General features: G+C 38.9%; 2 protein-coding genes across 2 annotated transcripts; both read right to left on the bottom strand.

Annotated features, from left to right (window-relative positions):
- Positions 1-1,002: 1,002 nt before the first annotated feature.
- On the bottom strand, positions 1,003-4,877 carry LOC140556930 (cytosolic sulfotransferase 3-like). Its single transcript, XM_072681038.1, has 8 exons — positions 4,854-4,877; positions 3,931-4,063; positions 3,628-3,756; positions 3,438-3,538; positions 3,222-3,348; positions 1,885-1,982; positions 1,588-1,762; positions 1,003-1,172 (listed from the first exon to the last, which is right to left on the bottom strand). The coding sequence occupies exons 1-8, from the start codon at positions 4,875-4,877 to the stop codon at positions 1,060-1,062; spliced, it is 900 nt and encodes a 299-aa protein (XP_072537139.1). The 3' UTR covers positions 1,003-1,059.
- Positions 4,878-5,350: 473 nt separating this feature from the next.
- On the bottom strand, positions 5,351-9,898 carry LOC140557622 (cytosolic sulfotransferase 3-like). Its single transcript, XM_072682237.1, has 7 exons — positions 9,757-9,898; positions 8,657-8,785; positions 8,353-8,453; positions 7,574-7,700; positions 7,359-7,456; positions 6,995-7,169; positions 5,351-6,056 (listed from the first exon to the last, which is right to left on the bottom strand). Exons 1-7 carry the CDS (start codon positions 9,893-9,895, stop codon positions 5,944-5,946), a joined length of 882 nt encoding a protein of 293 aa, XP_072538338.1. The 5' UTR covers positions 9,896-9,898; the 3' UTR covers positions 5,351-5,943.
- Between the last annotated feature and the right edge of the window lie 2,865 nt (positions 9,899-12,763).

The following is a 12,763-nucleotide window of genomic DNA, read 5'->3' as shown; positions in this document are numbered from 1 at the left end:
GTGTGTGTACACACTAATGAGTGTATTAGAAATATATTAAATTATATATGAAATATATTTACATGAAGACAGACAATCCAGTTGCCAGCCCTGGATTTTGTTCTCACTGTAAGGTAAGGGATCAGTTAATATAATTAACTAATCACAAATTGCAATGTCACACCTGCTTCATTTATTTGGGTAAAAACAACTTTTGGGGGGGCTACATTTTTACAGCAACCCTCCCAACCCTAGTATTGATGGCATGACAAACAAAGCCTTTTACAGTTTTTCTTGTGTACTTTTCAGGACACAGTGGCTATGTTTTCAGATTGGCAAATAATATCATACCTCTATACGCATACACATTTTGCTTCATACACCGAATGTTCAGCTCATGAGCTACACCTACCTTATACCTACATTGATTGGCCATCCTAACTAGTACACCTACCTCATGACCTCACTACATAGGTGTATTAACACAGTCTAACCATGGGCCTAAATATTATTTGGGAAGTGGGCATAATAAAGACTAAATTGATGTTTCCCTGTAATCTTCAGTCAAATGGAGTGACTTGCACTGGCTGCAACACAAGCCCAAGGCATGACTAATCCACTCAATGCTTAACAGTTGGAGAAGTTTTCTTCTCATGACAGTCTCCCACCTGTTTTGTGTGTTTTTGTTGGAGGGGTCTAGCAATCCTTTATGCAGTTCCCTTTAAAAGTGTTCTTAGTCTTTCAGACCTTAACTTGATCTCAACTGATTCTGTAACTGCATTCATTCTTCTGCTTTGTGAGCATTCTTCTGCTTTGTGCTTTGAGGAGCCAATGGTTGCTAGTTGTTGGTACAAGATTTGATGAGTTTGAGGGTTTATAGAAATTTGAAATCTGCACCTGCAATTTCCAACAATGACGGTGAACAAGCCATAGTCTGAACAAGCTAATTGCATGGGATAGTTGTCTTACTTACTTTTATGTATTTTAGAGAGTAATAACTATACATCCATGTTTGTCATATTATTATAGAGGTAGCAAATTCACATTCATAAAAAATGTTTTTCCCATGATGTGGAGCCCTTAAAGCTCTGTTCGGAACTGGAGGGTGGTGTTCTTCATCTTCTGTTTGTAGTGTTCATCAAACTGCTCGTTCTGAGCCACAGTGAAGTGGTTCTTCCAGTCTCCGACTTTACCTTCAGTGGAGCGATATGAAGAAATATGGACAGAAATATGAGAGGATTATTACTTGAGTCTTAAGCTGTACACTTTCACTGATTCATTAATAAATATCTTTAGTGTCTGTGAAATGTATTGAATTGCAGGTAACTGTATGTTTTTTGTATGTTTTTATACACATAGCAATGAAAAAATGACTCAAAGATGCAGACATTATGAGCCATCCCATTAAAAGAAGAGGGGACAAACTACAGAAGCATCCAGGACAACATACGGCTATCCAGCATGTGGTTATAGATGCCTTCCAATGGCTAAGCTACACAATCACTCTTTAAATATTCACAGTTGTTGGAATTTCTAAGAGTCTATGTGCGGACTATCCATGTCCTATAGATGTCAATCAAAATCCCATAAAGATTCATGGCATATTACCTTTGCGCATGAACGGTGAGACCTTGAAGTCCATGACTGGGACTGTAGAGTAGTTGGTCATCTTGTTTAGCTTCATGGTGTTGAAGTGAGTGCCTTTCGTAATTCTCTCTCGCTCTTCTATAGGTGTAGACAAACCAAGGAAGGAGCACAAATGCTCCACCTCTCGTCCCGTGTCCTGTACAGGCAGTAAAGAAATTCAAAGCCACCGAGATCAACATCAAGCTAAAACCTGGTTATACATGGTCAAAAGAATAAAATAGCTAAGCTAGTGATTGTTAAGTACTGTATGTTCCCTACCTCCACCATGTCCTCAAAGAACATGTAGTGAATATTTGAGTAGGTCTGCTTCTTCTCCCAGTATCCACACACATGGTCATACCAAGGACCAAACACCTCTAGAAGGTACAATAAAATGTGTTACATGTCTTTCATTTCTTTCAATTCTGAAATTTACTTAATTTACTTTAGAAATTTAGTAATGAGAAAAATTACTCATTACTATTAATATCTCCACTGATGCAGCATGAAATATGAGTGTCTCCTTGCAAAGTCTATTAGTAGCAATTAGCATAGAACCTCAGTGCTAAGTTACCAGAGATAACCAATAATATCTGACTGCAGAGCCACAGAGCTGCAGTTTCACACCAGCAGCAGTTTTTGGCCAGTTACATTCAGCTTATGCGCTAAATGACACTTGTTTTGGTTTTTCTTAGCAAAGCTAATCTATATTTGATAGACTAATCTATATCTTAATTAACTGAAATAATTATCGCTCTGTTATCCTTGAATTTGATCTTAATTTAAGGTTGAACACATGGGCTTTATGTATACACTTCCACAAGTGGAGGAATAGCCTGGCCTATCTGGAATTATTAGATCTATTTATTAATAATAAAGATATCCCTTCCTGAGCAGTAATATGCATGGCAACAAATAAAAGCAGTCAGTTATCACACCCTTCTCCAAACCGGTCCTCACGCCACAATTGCGCTGTCCAACTGCACATGCCTGAATGCCACTGTCCTGAAACTGCTGGAGTGAAACTGCTGGTGTAGAAGGGTGGCTCTACGGCTCTGCAGTCAGACCCCTCTCAAGATACCATGTTTGTTTAGAACTTGAGAACTATTCTGTCCAGCTCTGCCAGCCTGCAGCTTACTCGCACCCTCTTCCTCTGATGTTTTAAACAGAGATGCTATCTCCAGTAATTTGGCAATTGCATGTTTCTCCAATTGCTTGCTAGCATGTTTCTGGGCAGTGCTTAAATATGTCCTTGAACATTTACACAGTGTAGTTTTGAGCCTGGTTTTGTAGAACTCTGACAAGGGGGAGCTCTTGGGCCTGGGTTTGAATCTGGGTGATGTCTAGTATTGCAAGGTTGGTGTAGGCATGTTCAACACCACAGGTTTCCAGTACTGATCCTGGATTACCTCCTTCTCCTAAACATTGTAGTGTTTGTCATTCGCCCAACACACCTTCTCAACTAATTAACAAGCAATTCCTAAGTTGAAGTGGCTGTGACTGGGTTCACGCAAGAAGACACTCCAATGTGCAGGACAGTGGGTACTCCATGACCAGGATTGGGAACGCTGTTTGTGGATGTCACAAAATCCCTTAATGGCAACTATCTCACTCACTCCTTCCATCCATGAACTTCTGTAGATCAGTGCTCCAGTCTACTGGATCGGGCTGTCCCATGTTCATCCGGTCGAAGTGGAAATAGGACACAGCGTTGTCTTTGGCATTACGAGCTACATAGACAACCTGGACATAGAGAGATGACTGATTACAGTAGCTAAAACAGAATGGTGTGAGCTCAAAATTATACAGAGAGGAAGATCCACATGCTGTACCCTGCAGTTCTGTTCCCAGAAGGACTTGGGTACCAACTGAACAGGTAGGTGAGTTTTGATGAGCCGTGGAGAGGTGGGCAACTTGTCTGCCAGTTCCACTCCTTCAAAAAAAGGACAAAATACCCCTTTGTGACATGTGCTGGGGTTTGCATTGTGCATGTGCTGTAACAAGAAAAGCAGAGCCACTGACCTGTTGGTAACCCAGGAAACAACCCTTCAAGGAAAGGTACTCGCAAGTAAATGGGCAGCGAGGTCTGGCGCTCTGGTCCCATTTTACTAAAGTAGAGCAGTTCCAAAATATAGGATACCCAGGTAGTTCCTGGTGGAGTAGAAAGGCAGAAGATGAGACACTATATGGACAAAAGTATTGGGACACTTGCTCATTTATTGTTTCTTCCAAAATACATATATTTAGGTTTATGTTATCCTGCCCACTTCCATAAAGTTACATAGTGCAGTTAGCTTATCCCTATTACAAGCGGAGCCCACCTACCTGCTTTGGGGTAAGTGGCAATGAGGATGTCATCTGGTCTTGCCTGAAAGTTCTGAACATTTGCCCAATTTAAAGTGAAGCAAGGGATCATAGAGATGCCTTCGAAATCAAAGTACTCTGGTCGACTGACTGACTTCATGTAGAGTAAGAGAAACAATTACAGGCTGTTAGTTCATGACGTTGGTCCAGTTTGGGACACTAGCCATATATAAACGGCCAGGAAAATGTCTCTCTTTCTTATTGCTCTAAAATGTCTAGTACTCAATGCATTTGCCCAATTTCAGTATACACTACTGTGCAAACGTTTTAAGGACTTTACTTTATTTTAAAGCAATTATCTCAGCAATGCGATACGAAGCACAAAGAACGAAGCTTTTTTTAAGACTTCTCCTACACGCCCCCCAGCCTGCAGGTGGATTTGTTCAATTGCATCACCAGCTCACCTGATTTAACATCATTAAGCACTGATTTACCAAGCCAAGCGTTGGATGATCACTATAAATAATACTAGACCCCCATGAAGAGAGCTTTGGGGATATTTTAATGAACACAGTGGCATACAACCACTACTTTTTTGTTATATTAGTTTTTGATTAAATAAACACTCATTGATCAGATTAGAGGCTTTTAAATTATATTTTTACACCCTTGCTAAATATATCTGTTTCAGTTTCCAGTTCTTATTGGGACTTGATGTCATGCATTTATTTTAGTGTACACTCTTAAAACTAAAGGTGCATTATTATATGTTGCCATAGACAAACCACTTCTGGTTTCATAAAGAACCATGTTTATAATAGAGATGTGAGTGTGACGCAGTGTGCCCGTTGCTCACCCCTGTTCTATGGGTTTCTATTGTTAAGAGCAGTGCACTTCTAAAACTGTCATTAACAAGCTTAAGACAAAATATGCAGTTGACTCACCGAGAGTAAATCAGCTCCATCCATGATGAAGTAAATGCTATGCTAAGTACCTTTATTGGATCCTCTACTTGTTGCACGCGTCCTTTTCTTTTTTGGTTCTCATTCAGTAACCCCTGCAGCGTTTTGCTCTTGTACTTGAGTTTTCTCCTCCTCTTTACTTACTCTGGGATCACTGCAGTCATGGACGTACTGTTTACCTAGTCTATACAGGTCATGTCCATTAGTCTAAAGCAAACATGCCACCAGCATTCTTTCTTTTTTTTTTTTTTTACACTCTAATAAGGAACTTACTCTCACACTGAGTTAACAGGAGGACACCAACACTGGCCTACCATGTCAGATTAGTGTAACTGTAATGATAAAAGTGCCTTTCTCGTGTTGCACACAGTACAGTTGTTTTGTCTGTAAGTTTTATTGGTTTTCAGATAACGCAACAGTGCAAACACAACTTGCTAGAGCAGATTCAGGGAAAGAAGAGTTGGTAATGTGAGTTGGAAGAGCCCGCTGTGTTTGGAGAAGTCTGGCATTTGGTGTGGATGATTCAGAAAGCCTCTTTTGCTCTAGAGTTCTGGGACCCTTTGTAGAACATCTAATCTCCATTAAACCAATGCAGAATGGCAAGTGTAAGCACATTGCTGGGAAAGCTTCTAAATCTCTCAACGACTCGTGTAAATCTACATGTTCTCAGGCACTCCTAAAAGTTGCCAAGTTTTTTTTATTTTCTCTTGGTATCTTGGTCATGTAAGTGCTTTTTTACCAAACAGAAAACGGTTCTCTCAATGGTCTGCCTGATTTATTGTCCCAGAGGCCTTCTTTCTCCAAGTAGGGGGACCAAGCACCATGCCCCTTCACAGGATTTTCCTTTTTGTTTAATTGACCACTATTCCAGTTTGTTTCCTCTAACTGTCGAATGATTTATAGAGCATCCTTCTATAGATGCTAAACCTTTAAACACTATCTGAGACTGTCAGGATAAAGATCTGTGCATGTCATTATGTTCATGAGATAACAGTTCTCAAACTGAACCGAATTCAGAAACAATACATTAAAAAATTTTGTTTTTTCTACAGTATGGAGAATTCCTGATGCCTTAAATCTCTGTTCGAAACTGGAGGGTGGTGTTCTTCATCTTCTGTCTGTAGTGTTCCTCAAACTGCTCGTTCTGAGCCGCAGTGAAGTGGTTCTTCCAGTCCCCGACTTTACCTTCAGAAACAAATCAGATTTTCTCTCATTACTTAAATTTCTTATCCGAAATTCAAGTAATGTCTGTAATTTCCAATGTCTGTGTCATCAGTGATTGGAATATTCAATACATACCCTAAACAAACGCCTACGCTCAATTGAAAGTATTCATGCACTGTAAAACTAACCAAGAATTGTTTAAATAGTGTGACATGAAAGACATGTTTTACCTAAATATACAACAAATAATATTTTGTTTTAAATAAGCGTTAAAGTTAAGAAATTCCCACAACAGCATATAGGATATTGTTTTTTTTTGCATATTTCAAAATTCTTTCTAATAGGCATTTTTGACCACACAAAAGGTACTAATTAATTATGTCTTTACAGTGAACCAAGACATTTTTTGTCTCATCAACAAATACAAAATGTGCTCCTTCACTGAGTAATGAGTATTGGGGGGCATACTATCTTTGACTATCAAGCACCAAACAACTCATCCAGTTTGCATTGTTTTGCATGTAGTAACTGATTGCGAACAGTAATCCTGTAATCCTAGGGTGTACTAAAAGTCACAGAGTGGGTTAAAATACTTCATAAAATCTGTGAAACTTTTATTATTGCATTTCATGTTGTTGTAGGATCTGTAGTGCACAGATGTTCTAGAAGAAGCAACCAACAATTTAATCCAGATTTTTTGCCAGGTCACTACCATTATTATTGAAACTTGAACAGTGTACTATTCTTAGCATTGCATTTATGGTCACTTACAAGTTCAGCTTAGTCCAGATAGGCATTACAACTCTGGGAGTCAATTAGAAGCTGATTTGGGCAGACCTTAAAAATCCATATGTACTACACTGACTACAGTTCTGTATTTTGTTTCCTTAAAATTCATGGCAAGATCACCCATGCACTAAACATTTTAGTCAGCAGACCAACAGGGATTCATGACTGACCTTTGCGCATAAATGGTGAGATCTTGAAGTCTAGCAAAGGTACTGTAGAGTAGTTGGTCATGTTGTTCTGCTTCATGGCATCAAAGTGAACGCCCTTTGTAATTCTCTCCCTTTCTTCTGTTGGTGTAGATAAACCAAGAAAGGAGCACAGGCGCTCCACCTCACGCCCAGTGTTCTACACAAGCAGGGAAGAAATGTTCAGAGCTCAAATGTTCAAATTCTAGACCCACAACATTTACCATTAAGCTAAAACATGGCTATGGACAGAAGCACTGGTCAAACAGTCGCCTCATTTTTAGCCCAGCATCAACAGATAAGCTAATATAAGGTCAAGCTGGTTACATTTCCTCTGCACATTCCCTACCTCCACCATGTCCTCAAAGAACATGTAGTGAATATTTGAGCAGGTCTGCTTCTTCTCCCAGTATCCGCACACATGATCATACCAAGGACCAAACACATCTAAAAGGTAACGTGAAAGACATGACATGTTTTAAAAGTAATATTAATCACTGAACACTGGTTAGCATAGGATTACATCATCACATTAGATGTAGTAAGTAAGTAAGTCTCGCTCACTCTTTCCATCCTTGAACTTCTGTAGAAAGGTGTTCCAGTCTCCTGGCTCGGGTTCTCCCATGTTCATCCGGTCAAAGTGAAAATAAGACACAGCGTTGTCTTTGGCATTGCGAGCTACATAGACGACCTGGAGAGAGAAAAACAAGAGATTGCACTAATAAGCTTGAACAGAACATACAGATCTAAATAAGCTCAACGCATGAATCTAGTGTATATGATTTAATGCTCTCTTTGAGGATCACACTATGCTTTTTCATAGTGCTGCAGAAATCTGGAAAGCTGTTCAAACTACAGATATGAGTCCAGGCAGTGGTAATTCTTCACCTGGAGGAATTTAAAAAGCAGGCCTATTTACTTGACTCTACAATAGTCAGCTCTGATATAGACCATAGTGGGCTAAAAAATATGATTAATACTCTACATTCTCCACTGTATCGGTGGAACAGGTGCTCACATTTGCTGACCTTTGTTTGCAAATGTACTTTAGTGCATTTAGATACAGGTTAGTGTAAGATAAGGGCTAGTTTCATAACGTCTGTGCGACTCATTGCACTCCTTTTACATTGTAAGGACATCAGTCAGGACACCATTATAATTATGGCTGCCATTAGAGAAGTATATATGATTTAGTTCAACTACAAAATTTAATATGAGCTAAACTACACCCCTAAGTATATGTGATGCTGAGAACTTCCTGAGCATTAACATTTGTGCAGATATCTTAATGACTAAAGGGAACAGAATTTAAGGTTATACAGTGAAGGTCCATTCTACTATACCCTGCAGTTCTGTTCCCAGAAGGATTTGGGCACCAGCTGAACAGGAAGATGAGTTTTGATGAGCCGTGGAGTGGTGGGCAATGCGTCTGCCAGTTCCACTCCTAGAGGAGGACAACAAAGCTCTTCATACATTTTCTTATTGTTTGTATTAGGGCTATTGGCCTGTCTCCATAAAACAATTACTTATGTATTATCCCTGGCTTTTAAAAGTGTTTTAAATGAGGGAAATGCTAACAGTAACCCCAGTGATGACAGTAACCCCAGTGATCATATATGTGGTGTCAGAGGAAGCCAGGCCTCCGACCTGAAGGCAGTCCAGGGAAGGCCGCTTCAAGGAAAGGTACCCGCATGAAGATGGGCAGGTCAGTCTGACGCTCTGGTGCTGTATTGCCAAAGTAGAGTAGATCCAAAATGTAGGATACCCAAGTGGTTCCTGATAGAGAACAGTAAGCAATCGGAGTTAGACAGAGAGAAAGGAAGGTGTTGTTGTGACAAAGTGTTCATTAGCATTTTGTCTAAATCCATGGCCTCCATAAGTTAAAGTAAAAGATCCTTGAGGAACGTTTGGAGGTTCTTCGATTTTAAATGCCAGAGGAACCTTTTAAGGTGCTTTAGGTACCTTAAAAATGTTTTTTTAGAGGAAACAGGTTCCTTGAAGATTCCTTCAAAAAGAGGTTCCTCCACATATTCAAATTGAAGAACTTCCAAAAGATCCTTGAGGATCAAGGATCTTATCCTTTTAACTGTGTAGGCCATGAAATTAGACACTACTATTAACAGTTTAATTACTTGTCTTTCTAACTTGATCCTACATCATGTCCATACTTATGGGCACTGTGTTAGTTAGGAGACACATGCCTTTACTTTAAGTTTGTATGTGTAAAACCACATGCACTATTGTTAACACCTGTAAAAAAAAAACTATCCAAGCTGATCTACTAACAGGGTCGACAGAGCCAAGGACATGCCCAGACTGTTCAGAGACCCAGGAAGAAATGTTGCAAACTGCTGTATGCTGTTAAAAGTATAAGATCCTTGAGGAGCTTTTGGAGATCTTCTATTTGAAACTGTGGAGGAACCTCTTAAGGTGCTTTGAGGAACCTTCAAAAAAAGGTTTTTAGAAGAAAAATGTTATATAGAGACAATTTACAAGGCAAGAGAAGTACGATATGATATAATACTGAGGGCATGGTTCAGTGGTTCAGTGTAGAGGGTCTTTTAACTGGCATGCAAGACATTTTTGAACTAAAGTCCCCCTCAAAGTTTGCCCAATAATGCAAATTTGTTACCAGACATGACCCATAGTCAGGGCCTAGCTCTGCACTATATAGAGCAATACTTTAATTTTCTTTAGCCATGTGAACATTCTTAGTCAAATGACCTGTTTAACGAAAGACCACACACCTGCTTTGGGATAAGTGGCGACGAGGATGTCATCTGGTCTTGCCTTGAAGTTCTGAATGTTCTCCCAGTTGTCCGTGAAATAATGGACCATAGAGATGCCTTCAAAATCAAACAGCTCTGGTCGATTGATTGACTTCATGTGTAGTATAAAAAACAGAAAAAAGTTTATTAATAATCAGGCTTTTGCTACAATGATTAACCGAAGAAACCAAACAAATCTACCATAGCATTTGCTAAAGATTCATAAACTGTATCCAAGTGTTGTGAAAGTGGCCTTCTGGACATAGATTTGGTCTAATTGATTATATCAGTGGTGGGCTAATTCCTAAATCAGTGGGGAATTCATCTGTTAAAATCTTGGGCTAGATAAGGTCACAAATGAAATCTCATTGAAATTACTTGATATTAGCAGTTTGTTTTTCTTCATGAGTTAAAGTCATTCATACTTTAATACATACAGTTGTGTGGCAACGTGTCTGGGGATCAGAATTGATCCTGTGAAAGAATGCAATAACATCAGTGTGCACTGATGTGCATTATTTAGTTATTCAACATAAAAAATAAGTATGATAAATAAAATAAATAAATAAATAAATATGTATTTTTTTGCATGATTTTATCTGTTTTGAATGCATACTTTTGTATTAGCACAAAAAATGTAGACATTTTGAGTAATACCAAAAAAATTTAGATCAAAGAAAATAATATATACTTCATCTACTTACAAAAAGTATGTAACATTATGCATGTATTTTTTAAACAGTCCCAATTAGAGTGAGGTAAAGAAAAAGCCAAGGACCTTTCTTTGTTAACCCAACTTAATTATGTATATCTTTGTGTTCAATCAAATTATAATAATTGAGTTTGTCATTATAAATAATTCTGTCACCATTGGAAATGGATAACTGGCCCTAGCAAGCATGCAAATTTATTAGACAATGTAAACTATATGTACAAAGGTTTGTAGACATCTACTCATCTTTTGTTTCTGCTGTAATCAGATCAGTATTAGTAGTTAGCAGTAACAGCATCTACCCTTTTTGGGAAGACTTTACTTTTCATGAGGATTTGATTGTTTTCAGCCACAAGAGCATTAGTGATGATAAGTCCCGGATTATAAATGCAACTCAGAGGTGTTGGATGGCGCTCCATCAGTCCAGAGAACACAGTTGAACTTCTCCACAGCCCAACGCTAGGGATCATCTATAGCTGACACTTTGGGCATGGAGATCTTAGGTTCATATGTGAATGCTCCAGAATGTCTTATTGGATTAGCAGTGCTTTGCTTTGGACATTATATCTGTGTATGAGAGGTCAAACACCTGTGTTGGCAAGGGGTGCTCTAATTCACTAAATTTACGAAATACAAAAGGAGCTTAGACCCTTCTGAAAAGTGTGTACACTGACCTGTTTCAGAGAATTAACTAGAATTAAACAGTTGGACTGATTATGTATTAGTTTGTTTGTTTAGTCTCCCATTAAAAGCTTGAATTGTTTTTTTCATAATGGAAAAATGGAAATGGAAAATACTGATTTGTCAGCATCAAAAAAGAGAGACAGTGATTTGCTGAAACATTTGTAATACTCTAGTAATTTGTTGGCTTGCTTGCATCAGATAAAATTTGTTGGTGGTTTTGGTGGATTTTTTTGTCCTCAGCCTAGTTGCCTTTCTACACCAAATCTCATCATTGTCCATATCTCTGCTGTGCAATTAAAACATGCATCTCCATTTTGTCTGTTGTCAGTTTTCTACATTTTATTTCACATTAATTAACATTCAAAGTTCAGAAGGGTTTTGCCTTCTCCTGTAAAGTCACCATTTTGGAGATGCATGTTTTTCATTGGACAGCAGGAATATACACTAACACACCATATATGCTGTATATTAGTAAATATCTACTAATGGCAGCACTTGTTTACAGTGCACACCTATATGTAAAGGTGCAGTCAACTCACCTGAGGAAAATCAAATCCTTCCATGATGAAATAGGTAGTGCATACGAGTGCCTTTTTTCCCCCTCTTCTTATTGCACTCTTGCCTTTTCCCTTTTGGTTCTTTGGTGTATTATACCTGACACTCTTTTCTCTAGCAGTTGTACTTTACCTCAGCTTATCTTTCATTTGCCTCTGTAATCGCCACAGTTGTGGTTGTGCTGTGTACCGCCCCTCTACGGGACACATCAACCTCACACTGCCAAAGTCATTTCTCAAATCTCTGAAAACCTTAGATATATATATTAGGTTCTGTTAAACCAATGAGAAATGCTGCAATACGAATATTAATGCATTTAAGCATAGGTACCTAAGATAGTAATAAAGCAATGCCTGTGATAGAGCCATAAAGACAATATGAACTTTGTTCTTCTACTGAAGCGCCTGATCATTTGACAGCTGGTTTGGTACCTTTGTGTTGTGTAACTTTACAATATGCTTTTGGACTCTACTGGTGGTGGTGGTGTTTACAGTACGCTGATGTTAATGGGTGTCTTGCTGTCTGCCAACTCTGTTGGTCACTTGATTTCTTTCTTTGGTTTCAATCTCTTTCTCTCCCGCTTTTTTGTAGACTGTCCCTTGTAGCCCCTCTCAGCACATTCTTGGCTATGTTCAGATTGTTCTGTGTACTGTAAAGCTTGTCCACAGCAAGAATTGAATGCAGCAAAACCTCTCAGTGGAAGGTTCATGAGAGTAGTGGTTCTAAGGGATCCTTTTAAGATTCAAGGAAGACAAGCATCCAGGCTTTTTTTCTGTCCTGATACCGAAGTGGTGGAGCGAACTTCCCCTGAGTGTCCGAACAGTCTGAGCCGCTCGCTGTCTTCAAGCGGCGACTGAAAACTCACCTTTTCCTCCTCTTCCGGTACTCAGGTGAAGTGTAGTGTATGGCATTTTCTGAGTAATCAGTGAAGCACTTTTCTCTGAATAAGAACGTCTGCTAAATGTCTTAAATGTAAATGTAAATGTAAGGGACCCCTCAGACGATCCACATTTTAGCTTCATTCTCATGTGTTGC

The sequence above is a fragment of the Salminus brasiliensis genome, chromosome 6 (assembly GCF_030463535.1).
Source record: "Salminus brasiliensis chromosome 6, fSalBra1.hap2, whole genome shotgun sequence".
Classification (NCBI taxonomy): domain Eukaryota; kingdom Metazoa; phylum Chordata; class Actinopteri; order Characiformes; family Bryconidae; genus Salminus; species Salminus brasiliensis.
The sequence above is the reverse complement of the archived record's forward strand: the minus strand, read 5'-3'. Positions and strand labels throughout refer to the sequence as shown.